The 12,896-nt window shown below is 37.1% G+C and overlaps 1 protein-coding gene across 1 annotated transcript in view; it reads right to left on the bottom strand.

Annotated features, from left to right (window-relative positions):
• Window positions 1–4,013, bottom strand: part of SPOP (speckle type BTB/POZ protein) — a 20,963-nt gene extending 16,950 nt beyond the window's left edge. Inside the window, exons 1-4 of the mRNA XM_015810421.1 lie at window positions 3,879–4,013; window positions 1,812–1,933; window positions 1,204–1,355; window positions 845–972 (exon numbers count right to left, since the gene is read on the bottom strand). Coding sequence (XP_015665907.1) covers window positions 845–972; window positions 1,204–1,355; window positions 1,812–1,933; window positions 3,879–3,956 — 480 coding nt within the window. The 5' untranslated portion in view covers window positions 3,957–4,013. The remainder of the gene's footprint in view (window positions 1–844; window positions 973–1,203; window positions 1,356–1,811; window positions 1,934–3,878) is intronic.
• Between the last annotated feature and the right edge of the window lie 8,883 nt (window positions 4,014–12,896).

The raw sequence follows: 12,896 nt of genomic DNA, 5'->3' as shown, positions 1-12,896 counted from the left end.
ATTGGGAAAGGGAGAATTCACAATAGGTTCTAACCTGCAATTAACTGAGAGCCAACCTAGACACGTCGTCAAGAGCTGAGACCAAGTTAAAGACTGGATCAGCAAGAGGGGGCGTGTCAAGTTTGACTACTTGGTCTCAAGAGCAGGCATCCAATGAAAACCCACATGTGAATTCTCCATCTCCCGTACTGGAGAATGGGGCATTCACATAGTTCTTCCTTCACCAAGTCTTGTCACTGAGTCTTCAGAGCAAGTTTGTAAAGCAGCAAAAACAAAACAAAAACATGTTTCCCCTAAACAGCTGGGGAACTTCCAGCTGGAAGGAATTAGCTGAGTGTATGGTGTAATACTTACTTATGTGCCCAAATCCACCTTAGCAGCAACAATCAGTCAATGCAAGTTTTTTCTGTCTGTGAATCAGGTCTGTATTTTTAAACTGTCAAAAATTGCTTAAGACAAGGATTTGACTTTTTTTTTTTTACATCTGAACACTACCTGGAGGCTGTAGCAGGTACAAAACGCAGCAACAAGCAAGCTAATGGATGAGAGCTACCATGCCATATCATGTCAGTTTTGTAAGGGATTACTTGGTTACCAACAGATTCCAAAATTCAAATTCTAAATGCTGGTTATAACCTATAAAGCCCATAATAGGTGTTTCAAGAACCAACTCTTCCAGAAGAATTGATCCATCCAAACCTTCAGCCACAAGGGAAATGTTTGAAGTTCCAACCCTCACAGGCCAACTTTATGATGAAAAGTTAGATTTATGATAGGAGCTGAGACAACAAAACTATTTTTATGAACACCTTCCCAAATGAAACCATGAGATTCTATATCTTACCTCACAGAAGAGAGTGAGCTTGTCATCTGGAAGGAGCCCATTTGCCTCATCCAGAAGAAAATCTCTTCTAATAAACTTCTTGAATCCCCAATCTTTGCCTTGCACAAACCGATAGGCTCTCTGGCTCTCTGGCAACATACAAAGAGGTTGGCATTTTTTAAAAAAATAGATAGATAGATAGATAGATAGATAGATAGACAGACAGACAGACAGACAGACAGACAGACAGACAGACAGACAGACAGACAGACAGACAGACAGACAGACAATGAAATTTGAAGACACACAAAACAGTCTTTATTTTCTGCTCTGTTAAGGTATGAGTAAAATATAAGTACCCAGTTACTAGCTATCCATACCCATTGCTTTTGTTTCTTCTCCTTTTGCATTCAAAATAGAGAACTTGAATTTGGCTCGGACTTCGCTCTTTGGACAACTGACCAGTAAAAGATAGAGTGAAAGATAATCTTTACTTTCTTCATCCAAACCCTTTGGGTTCACACGCAAACACCTGCAAAAGCAGAAAAATCATGTTCATTTTCTCTATATAAAGGTTCAGCTATAGTGAAACAACTTTCTATCTACAGATTGTTTGTTTTCTTTTCAAAAATCATATCCTGAATTACAAAGTGTTTTATTACGCTTCTTACATTTTAGTCTGCAGACTATTAAACAATGAAATTTTGATTTCTTGCAGTTGATCATAGGAAATTGCTAAGCCACACTTACAAATGTAACTAAAACTCAATAGTAAAAGCAGTACTTTCTTTCTTCAACTGTTTTAAAACCAACTTTATCAATCCAGTGTTTTATTGTTGCATTTTTACAGGCGACAGCTCTGAAAGGGAACATTAATAAATTCAGCAATGGCTATAAGTGAATATGAAGCTAAGGTATAACTCTGACAACCACGTAACAATAATTGAACCTTCTGCTGTTCCCTATCTGGAATTTAGTTGGTCCTTACCATTTCAATTTATCATTAGCTCCTGATGAAAATGTTGAACTTTTGATGACCTCGCCCATTTCCTCTCGGCAAAAGCTGAAGTTATTGATGGTCCACATGTAGGAAAATTTGACCACTTTAATCTTTAAAAAGAATGGGAGAGAAGAGAAGTATTGGCTTGCAATTTACATTCATTGTTACAAAGAACAAGTCCACCAAAAAGAATCCCCCGATATTTAAGAATGAAGGAAAAATACATTTAAAACTCCATCCTCTTAAAATATCATAGATACCTATCCAAGAAACTATAATACATTGTTTATCAAAGGCTGTAGGAAAATTATTTGACTTACAATTCATTTACAGAGTTATTAAGTTAGTATATTTGGCCCATACTAATTTAGGTGGAAAAGGCAGGAATATATCTGCTTTGAGAAAAGATTTGTTGCTACTGAATTCTTTTTCAGGAGCCCTTTTTAATGACCTCTGATTTACTGACTGTTCAAATTTATGATGGCACTCCTTATAGTTGCAGCCATCACAGAGCCCCCTTGGTCAATTCTGCAATTCAAGTCCCTAGTAACCAGCTTGCAATTATGACAATCACAGGGGTCACATGATCATCAATCTTCGCCACTGGCTTCCAACAAGGACTAGTTTGTCCCATCATTATGGGGCACTGATGCCACGTGGCTTTTACATAATGACAGGAATTGGGATTGCCATCATAGACGACACGGTCAGATGTTGATGCATTTTATGATCACATCACTTTAACAGAATTCCCAGTCCCTATTACTGTTGGTAAGCAAGGACTACCTGTACTTGCATTCATGAGGAGCAGAATTTGATAGCTTCATGTATCTTGATTCCAGAATGGAATCAGAGTCTTTTGTTTAACTTGGTGTTAAGCTTGTATTAAGATCATTTCTGATTACAATGATTATTAATACATGCACAAAGAATTGCAGCATAACAATTGCTAACATAATTGGTACAGGCAGTCCTCAACTTCTGATCACAATTGAGCCCCAAATTAAGCGAGACCGTTGTTAAGCGACTTTGTCCCATTTTACGACCTTTCTTGCCATTCAGGTTTATTACCGTCTCTGGTCTTTGATTGCAATAAACGTGAATGAATGAATGACCTTTCTTGCCACAGATATTAAATGAATCACTGCAGTTAAATTAGTAACAAAGTTGTTAAACGAATCTTGCTTTGCTTATCAGCTAATCTGATTTTGCTTATCAGAAGATCAAAAAAGGTGACCACGTGCCTCTGGCTCACTGGAACCATCATAAATATGAATCAGTTGTCAAATGTCTGAATTTTGATCATGTGATCATGGCAATGCTGCAACAGTCATAAGTGTGAAAAACAATCATAAGGCAATTTTTTCAGTACTGTTATAACTTCAAATCATCACTAAATGAACTGTTGTAAATTGAGGACTACCTGTATGTATTTTTAATTCTAGGCACAGTTAATATAATAAATGTCAAAGTTAAGAGGAAATATAAAAAGCAAACCTGTAAGATTGGACCTTTCCTGTTTCAGTATAAAGTATATTTGTGTAATGTTCCAGTTATGAGGTCCTCAAAATTCGCTATCCAAAACAAAGATGGGCACAAAGGTATTAATCTGATCCCCCTTTGATTTTGTTGGGTGGATGCCTTAGCTATTCTAAATCTACTATTGTTGGAAAAGCAACAACAAAAAAAATGGCTTCATGCTCTGCAAGTCTGCTTTTTGTGAATTTCCAGCAATCTTCATGCTATTATATATGCCAGAGATTCTTTGGATTGGAACCATCACCAAAACCTAGCATAGCTTCTGGATGACCACATAGTTACCATCTATCCCTGAGAAGTCTGGCAGGAACAATATATGAATTTGGGAATTCCACACTTTCCCATTACAATTACTGTACACATAACAATTATGTACAAATATTACAATTCAACAAGTTCAGTTATTTTGACATTCTGTCACTCTGCAAAACACTTGCTTGAATCCAATTCAAAGAGAGGAAAATAAATGTCAGCTGATATACAGTCATTAGCTGATATTCCAAAGTGCAGGCATACTTGAGTGTAACACCAGCTCTCAGCAACAGGTCCACTTGACATCTCTGCCGGAGGAGGAGGACTCGGTACCCTTGACATCGCCAGCTTGGAGATCAGATAGGCTTTTACAGGTTAAAGAAATATGCCTATGTAATCTTCACCCTGATTGCACAGGAAGTGGGAGGGGGAGAGAAAAGAGTTTAAATAGGTAGCAATTTCTGTTTATTTCTGTTTGCACAGCAAGATACCAAAGTTAGTTTATGGTGTTTCAGTTGTGCAATTCCTAATCACCTCCTTCTTGCTGTGTTTTTGTATGAAATGTACATTTCATTCTATACATGCCCTGCCAGATTGTTACACTTAATGAAATATCATTAAATCTGGTTGGCTGTTCCCCAGGCTTGGGACATTTTCCATTTTCCAGGTCCCTAAGATTTTCCTCTAACTTACTTCTATGCCATATTTACCATCCTCATTTAAAGAAAGAACAGAGGTTTTTGTCCTAATAATACCATTAGAACTGAGAGCCAGGAAGTCAACTGCTAATTGCCAAATTGAGATAGAAACTATTTAAAGAGTCACTCTCACTTGAAAATGATGGGCTTCATAGTATTTACTCTGACACATTAGAGGTTAGTGTCAGTTGGCTTTAGAAATGAGGCGATAAGAGATTCACCAAGATTGCACAATGTAATTAATGAATTGAATATAGAACACAGAATAATATATTGAAGTCTCCTAGTCCAATCCCCTACTCTAAGCAGGAGACCCTACACCATTCCAGACAAGTGGCTGTCCAGTCTCTTTTTGGAAACCTCCAGTGATGAAGCACCCACAATTTCCAGAGGTAAGCAATTCTATTGATTAATTGTTCTCATTGTCAGAAAAGTTCTCTTTAGTTCTAAGTTGGATCACTCTTTAATGATCTTCCACCTGTTACTTCTTGTCTTGTCCTCAGGTGCTTTGGGGAACAGGTTAGCTCCCTCATCCCTGTAACAGGCTCTCAAATATTGGAAGACTGCTATCATATCATCCCTAGTTTTTTTCTTCATTAGACTAAATATACCTAGTTCCATCAATTGTTCATCTACAGTTTAGGCTCCAGATCCCTTATCATTTTTGTTACTCATCTCTGTACTCTTTCTAGGGTCTCAACCTCTTTTTTAAAGAAGAAAATAATTTGAAGAGAAAAAATGAATAAAATGAGTTCAGGAACACATAAATATTGGATAGAAGGTTATCCTTCCTATATATGATATCATCTAATAACTTTTATTATATTCCTGTATGTTGGTATTTCCAATGACCAACCAATCATCATAAAGACTTTGACATGAATAGTAGTCTAATAATGTTCAATATATACTGAAAACAAAATTAAGTTGACTTGAGCATATGGGATATAATCATGTAAGTACTGCAGTGATCACTGAAATATTGGCCTACACTCTATCACAATCAAAAGCATTCAAAAATAACTGTTTGCTGAACTTTCTTGAGTCCAAAGCAAAAAAACCTCAATGTTGCATGACAAAACCTAAAACTGTTACTATTACCATATTATTCAATATTGACATAACCCATAGCTAAACAAAATGAAACAATTTAGTTCCATAAATCAGAACTGAGTGACATTTGAGGCCAATAACCTCACTGTTGTTGTTGCCAAAAAAGCCAATGCAGTCCTAGGCTGCATCAACAGAGAGAAAGTTTCACAATCACGTGAAGTGATAGTACCACTTTACACTGCTCTGGTGAGAACACATTTGGAATACTGTGTTTAAAAAAAAATTGAATATCTACTATCCTCTCAGATGACACTACCATATCATTTCCATGTAAGGTTCTTGGCCTCAAATGTCACTCAGCTCTGATTTACTAAACCAAATTATTTCATTCCATTTAGACATGGGTTATGTCAATATTGAATAATACAGTAATGGTAACAATTTAAGATTTACTTTCTTTGTCATGTAACATCTGTCTTTTTTGTTCTAGTACACAAAATAGTTCCATAGTTATTACAATAGTTCCATTAAACCAATTAGAGGCCATACACCTATACAGTTATTACATTTTTAAAAAGTGGAAATTCACACTTAAGTAAAAACTAACCCATTGCCTAAGTTCAGCAGGAAATTTTGAGGAGCTCCTCAGATGATTAAAAAAAAAGGAATGGAAGCACATTTGAGTGTGGGAGGTTCTTTTCATCCACCTGAAGTGGCAGCACATTTTATAGCTGTGTAAACTGAACCAATCTGAAATGAGTCCTCTTTGGTTTAAGACTGATTTTAATAGGCTAATTCAGAAGCATTGCCAGTTCCTACTGCATCTATAGTACACCCATGTGTACCATCAATCATATTTGTGAAAAACCATTGCACAGTACAGAAAAGAAGTAGACAAAGGGAAAATGTTGAATTCCATTGGCAGATAGGGAGTAAACAATCAGGTAGCTAAATGGACTAAATAAAAATACATTTTTTTCTCAGAGGAAAAATTAATACAGCAATGCAAATAATAAAAGAAAATATTCTCCAAACTATCCTGCAATCATTCTTCAACATTTTCTAACCTTGCAACATACATTTCTTATGGCTTGGCTCTATGGAACAAAAATATATTATACAGTAGAAAGTGACCACAGGGCTACTAGCTTAGGAGTACCTGATATTTGTTCCAGTTAGAAGGTGAATGAAAAAAAGTGTGCTGGATTCATGCATTTTAGATGTGAGCCCAGCTCCTCCATTCACATACTTATGAAAAGTCTGCACAGACAAAAAAAAAAAAGTTCACTCCCTTGTACAGCATCTGGTAAGATATGCATATCTACCAGCCCTGTCAAACTCTAAAATTAAAAAAAAAATCAAGAATACTGCTACTAACATCAGAAGTGTGAGAGTTAAGCTAAGAAAAACAGATGTTACCACAGAATTGTGCTGGGAAATGGGGGAGGAAAGCGAAGAGAAATAAATATTGCTTTTCGGAAAGCAAGCTTAAATATTTGTGGCCCCTCCAAACTTGGAAGAGGGGGGAGGAAGAAAGTTACCTTTTCCAATATAATTTTAACACTTTCTATTTTGAATGACTCACATAAAACTCATCTTTTTTAAATAGTAAAAAATACCCTAAGCACTTTAAATAATAGATATACAGCTGTATGACATTTACCTCTCCTTAAAGGTTTCTTTTTCAAAAAAGCAGGCCACACAAATAGTCAACATTTGTAAAGTCAATTCCCATTAATTCTCTACACTAATAGAAAATAGAACTATACAAACCTTAACCACTTTTCCAACAACTTTGTCTTCTAATTCTGATATTTCATCTGTGGCTGCCTTGCATCTAAATCCCACGTAAGTAGCAGATTCAATTTCCCTCATTTATGCCTTCACTAGCCTATCATTTCAGAGGTCAGTAAAAGAGTACCACCCCCTTTTCCTTCTCCCCGCCTAATCAAGGACAGGAATTATTAGTATCTAAGCTTGCTATCCCCAGGTGTTTATAATGACCTTGGGAGTCAATATCTACTATCCATTCAGTGTGATTTAATTTCTACATCCATATAGAGAGAAGGTACAAGGATGAATAACCTGTGTTTTTCAAATTATTGCTGAACTTCCAGAAGCCCAGCCAGCATGGCTAATGATGAGGAATGAGGGTAGCTGTATTTCAGCAACATCTGTACTACAAGAAGATACAAAGGCATAAATTACATGACAATTAGACACTTTAATGTGGGTTGTTCAATTCTGGTCTCAACGGTTATGTGAACTCAACCATTTTAACTTGTAATGTGTGACTTAAAACTTAATGTCCAGCCTAAATTCATCTGATTAAGGTTATTCAATAAACCATAAATGAACCATGGATTAGCATAACATGTAAACTTAACTGAGTTAAGTTTATGATGGCATCACAGCATTTATTCTCTACTTTTCAAGCCAAAATGCTTAACATAAAAACATTGCTGGATCATGTGTAAATCCAGCATTCTTTAGTTCACAGTGGCTTAGTGGATGACTCTAGAAAGCTTGTAAGAATGGAGTGTAATAACTCTTTTCTACTGTTGCTTCACTGCAACCAGTGTTTAAGACAGCTCTGTAGTATTCCTAATATGAAGCGATCAGAACTATACACAGCCCCACCACAGATTTGTAAATTTGGTCTATTAATAACAGCTACATACTATTTTGACACTTTAATGAACTGTCCCTTGTGACTCAAAACGTCTTTCTTGATCAATCATTGTCAGTTGTCAATTGCATGGGGGTATCTGCCCTTTTATCCCAGGCAATTGCTAAGAAATCTCTGGTAAGAATATTTTGTTAGAATCTTTTAAAAAATCAAAATATTTTGCATTTGCTATGTCAATATTGTCTAAACGCTTGTTGGTGCATCCTAAAAAAAATTATTTTCATCTTTCCCCCCTAATATTAATCCAAACTAGCCCATAGTTTCTTGTATCATCCCTTGGTACTTAAAAAAAAAAATCAGGATTCATACTGGCTGCTTTCTAATCCTCAGGAATAGACCTCAAGCTCTTTAGTGGAAACCAACAGGACTTGAGGAATTATTTATATGTAGTTAGGCAATCTGGCTTATAATGTCATAGCTCACTGCCTATTTTAATTTATCTATTCAGTTTTTCCCTCCTGGGGAAAAAAACAGCTCAGGGACAGGCAATTCTCCTACATTCCTCCCAACTTCCACCAAGGTCAACAGCAAAAATTTATCCAATTTCTTTTCTAGTTCCTTATCCTCCTCTAGCATATAATTAATGATCCTTAATGTCCTTTGTCACATGCTCCTCAAATATTACTTATGGTAATTCTTTAGAGACTGCTTATATATTTTCTGGCAAATTCTACATTTATCTTGTCCACCTAATTTAAGTAAAAATCTTCCCTCTCTTCTCAAAGGAAGCCTTTTTGTCTTTAATGGCATCTCAGTTTTTGTTCAGCTTTGATTCTCAACTCATCTTTAATTCCAGTCTCTTCCTGGACTTTGTGGCATTTTTTCTGATCTCATATACACATGGTAGTGGAGAATATAATGGCTTTGAATGATCTTCAAGCATTGTGTGTGGGGGGGGAACCCTGACCTTCTTCATTCTCTCTTTCAACTTTCTTTTTACAAATGTCTTCCTTTTTTGTTCTTCTGAAATCAAATGTCACCGTGGTCCACTTTCTTAGAAAGCATCCACAGGTATGCATATTGGTTATAGAACTGTGATTATTGTTCCCAAACAATTTATCATTTGGATTTTTGAACAAAATGTTGGACATTATTCAAAATTAATTCCAGGGTTGTATCTTAAATATCAGCCAGCAGTGTGCTGCAGCTGCCAAAAAAGCCAACACAGTGCTAGGCTGCATTAACATAGGGATAGAATCAAGATCATGTGAAGTATTAATACCACTTTACAATGCCTTGGTAAGGCCACACTTGGAATACTGCATCCAGTTTTGGTCACCACAATGTAAAAAAGATGTTGAGACTCTAGAAAGAGAACAGAGAAGAGCAACAAAGATGATTAGGGGACTGGAGGCTAAAACATATAAGGAATGGCTGCTGGAATTGGGTATGTCTAGTTTAACGAAGAGAAGGACGAGGGGGCACATGATAGCAGTGTTCCAATATCTCAGGGGCTGCCACAAAGAAGAGGGAGTCAAGCTCTTCTCCAAAGCGCCTGAAGGCAGGACAAGAAGGAATGGATGGAACCTAGAACTAAGGAGAAACTTCCTGACAGAACAATTAACCAGTGGAACAACCTGCCTCCAGAAGCGGTGAATGCTCCAACACTGGAAGTCTTTAAGAAGAGACTGGACAGCCATTTGTCTGAAATGGTATAGGGTTTCCTGCCTGAGCAGGGGGTTGGACTAGATGACCTCCAAGGTCCCTTCCAACTTTTATTATTATTATTATTATTATTATTATTATTATTATTATTATTATTATTATTATTATTATTATTATTACAAATAGTTGATTCAGAATATAATAATTTACTATATCTAGAAATTTGGTCTCATCATGCCCAGAATACATTTCACAATCTATGTGAGAATAAATAAAGTCTTTCATTATTAGCACTTCTTCATAGATAACAATCTTTTTTTTTCAATCAGATGATAAACTTTTGTTTCTTGAACATCAGGTTTATATGGATCATAGCATATCCTTAGTACTAATTTGGAGATGGATATGATTCAGTAGAAGTATTTTACCTATTTCTAAGCTATTCTTTAGGACACTATATGTTGCCTCTGATAAATAGGGCAACTCTGTTCCTAGTATGCCCTTCTCTTTCCTTTTTAAAAGAGGTTACAGGGAATCCTTGACTTATGACTGTAATTGAGTCTGAGAATTAGGGATCTAAGTCATGAAAGTCACATAACCAAACACTTGTTTACAACCTTTTTATGTCAGTCATTAAGTGAAAGCAGCAGTCATTAAACAAATCTATTGTTCGTTAAGAGTTAGTTTTTGCCAGAAAGTGGAAGTAAATGCCATTTTCCAGCAAAAAGATGGTTGTTAGAAATTCAAAACCAAGTCATAAATTCTTTTTTTTTTGGGGGGGGGGGGGGAAGTCCTCTGTAATTTTGAATGGTCACTAGGTCACCAGTAAATTGAGGATTACCTGTATATTCAGAGATAACTGTACCTCATTGGTTGCTTCCATTCTCTTAGGTTTCTGTAGTAGTAAACAATTTGTTTTATTCCAGCCCCAAGCCCTCCAACTCTCCCATCTTAGATCAGAGGCACCTACTTGCTTATAACCATTTAAAAAGAGTCTCATCCTATTTTTTTTAAGTTGTCTCTTTCATAGTGACCCTTGGTAGCTTATGCAATATGATTAAAACATACAAAGTAACAAAAGAAAAGCAGATATTTATTTGGCATGTACTTTTATCCTTTTGACCTTGTAGTTTTCTTGACTAATAATAGCCATTTCTAAGATACAAATGGTTCCCCTTTGAACAATTATAAAAATTCTTCTAAAAGTGATTTTTCCCATATTGGAACTCCTTTTGTCTTCTTGACATTCCCATTAAAATCCATTTAGAAACTGATTTGCTACCAAGTTATATTATGAATAAAAGGATATAGCCTGTGCCTCATAAAACTAAACTCCCTCCTTCTGGCCTTGTTGTCTCATGCCTATATTGAAATCATTTAATTAACTGTCTCTGTGCATGGAACAAAATGGCAACCCTAGTTTTCAACAATCCAAATTTGCCTCCCTACACTTTTGACTCTGGCCACTTGTGCCAGAGCGACCATATAATTGACTACCCACTGGAACATCTAGATTACTCATGGGTGAGTAATTAATTTCCCCAAGAAGCCACATGAGAACCTGGGACTGTTGTGTCACCTGATTTGAGGTCCTCAAACTCCATCACTTCAACTCCTCAGGCTGCACCAGGTGAGAGCCAAGTCCAAGCAGGTGCAGAAAAGCGTTTCTCTTATCGTCCTCCTGTGGCTGCCAGCTGACTGAAGGAAGGCACAGAGGCTGCACAGAGCCAGACCTGACTCGGGTTCTTCTCCTGCCCCTTACAGCACACTTATTTATATTTAATTTCTAATTTCCAATTAACTTTATGCAGGCCGGACATGAGCAGCCAAAGGGCTGGATGATGCTTGGAGGCCATAAAATGTCCAGGTCGGATCTAAATGGTTTGTGATGTCTGTAACCTTAGCATCAGGAAAGCAAATGTATGTGAGCTACAGCCATTATTAAGATGTACCTTGTGATTGTAAAGGTTGCAAAACATAACTATTTCTTTGCCCTTTTTGCATCTGCCGCTAGATGCGGTTGGCCCTGTTTTGATGATTTGGTCCTTTCTTGGAGAAAGCAATGCTGAAGTTCACCTAAAGAGTTGCTGTGAAGAATATGCTGTGCATCTGGCAGATAAATTCAGTTGCATTCATTCTGTGTTGGGACTCCAGTCTTATGGCACAGTCAACTGAGGTGGTGGGAGTTATATCTTATAAGTGAAAAGGGTTTGAACCCCTGGAACCTGAGGAAATGAGCAGGGCCCTCTCAGCTGCTAGTTCGCAATGGTGCTTAGATCTGTGACCTTCTAGGCTAATTAAGGCCATGCGGGAGAAGACACATAAGTGGGTCTGGGTGGTAGTTAATTCTTGCTTGAGAGGGGGAATTGTCCTGCCAGCTCTTAAAGGGATATTGGTGCGCCCCCTCCTCAAAAGACCATCGCTTAACCCAGGTAGCCAGTCACCTTATAGGGAAGATGGTAAAAAGATGGTCACATGGCAGCTTCAGAGAAATCTGAATGAGGCAGATTATTTAGACCACTTTCAGCAAAATATAATAATTAATAAATAATCAGGGTTCAGACCTGGGCCCTAGACTGAGAGAGCATTGACTGTGTTAGTGTATAACCTCTGGTGAGAATGGAATGGAGGTAATACATCCATCTCGGCTCTTCTCAATATCTCAGTAGCATTTCTAGATGTAAATCAAGATGCTGGTGGTCATCTTTAAAGACAAACAAGGTTTGGGATCAGATTAACTCAGGCATCACCTTTTTCCAAGAGTCTCTATCCGTCCAGCCCAATCTAGCAGAGTGCTGCAGATCCCATCACCCAAAGTGTCGGCTGGTGGGGACTAGTACAAGGGCTTTTTCTGTAGTGGCCCCTTTTCTATGGAAAATCCTTCCTTCAGATATTAGAATAGCCCTAACTCTGTTAAATTTTCTTAAGGCCCTGAAACCCCCATTATGTTCCCGAACCTAGAGTGCTGAATGTGTTAAAGGTACAGTTTCCTAGCAGTATTGTTAATTGGCCAAGTATCTCGCTGCTATGTATATTTATTTTGGGTGTTCTTATTGTTTATTGTTTTAAAAGTGTTTTTAGTGTTTTGATTGTAATATTTTTTGAATTGTAAAGATCACCACAGATGGGGACTGCAGCCAAGAAATTAAAAGACATTTGCTCCTGGGGAGGAAAGCTATGGCAAATCTAGACAGCATACTAAAAAGCAGAGACATCACTCTGCCAACAAAAGTACGT

The sequence above is a fragment of the Protobothrops mucrosquamatus genome, unplaced genomic scaffold (genome assembly GCF_001527695.2).
Source record: "Protobothrops mucrosquamatus isolate PMUCROS unplaced genomic scaffold, P.Mucros_1.0 scaffold10, whole genome shotgun sequence".
In the NCBI taxonomy this organism is placed as follows: domain Eukaryota; kingdom Metazoa; phylum Chordata; class Lepidosauria; order Squamata; family Viperidae; genus Protobothrops; species Protobothrops mucrosquamatus.
Note: the sequence above shows the minus strand (reverse complement) of the source record. Positions and strands in the feature narration are given on the sequence as shown.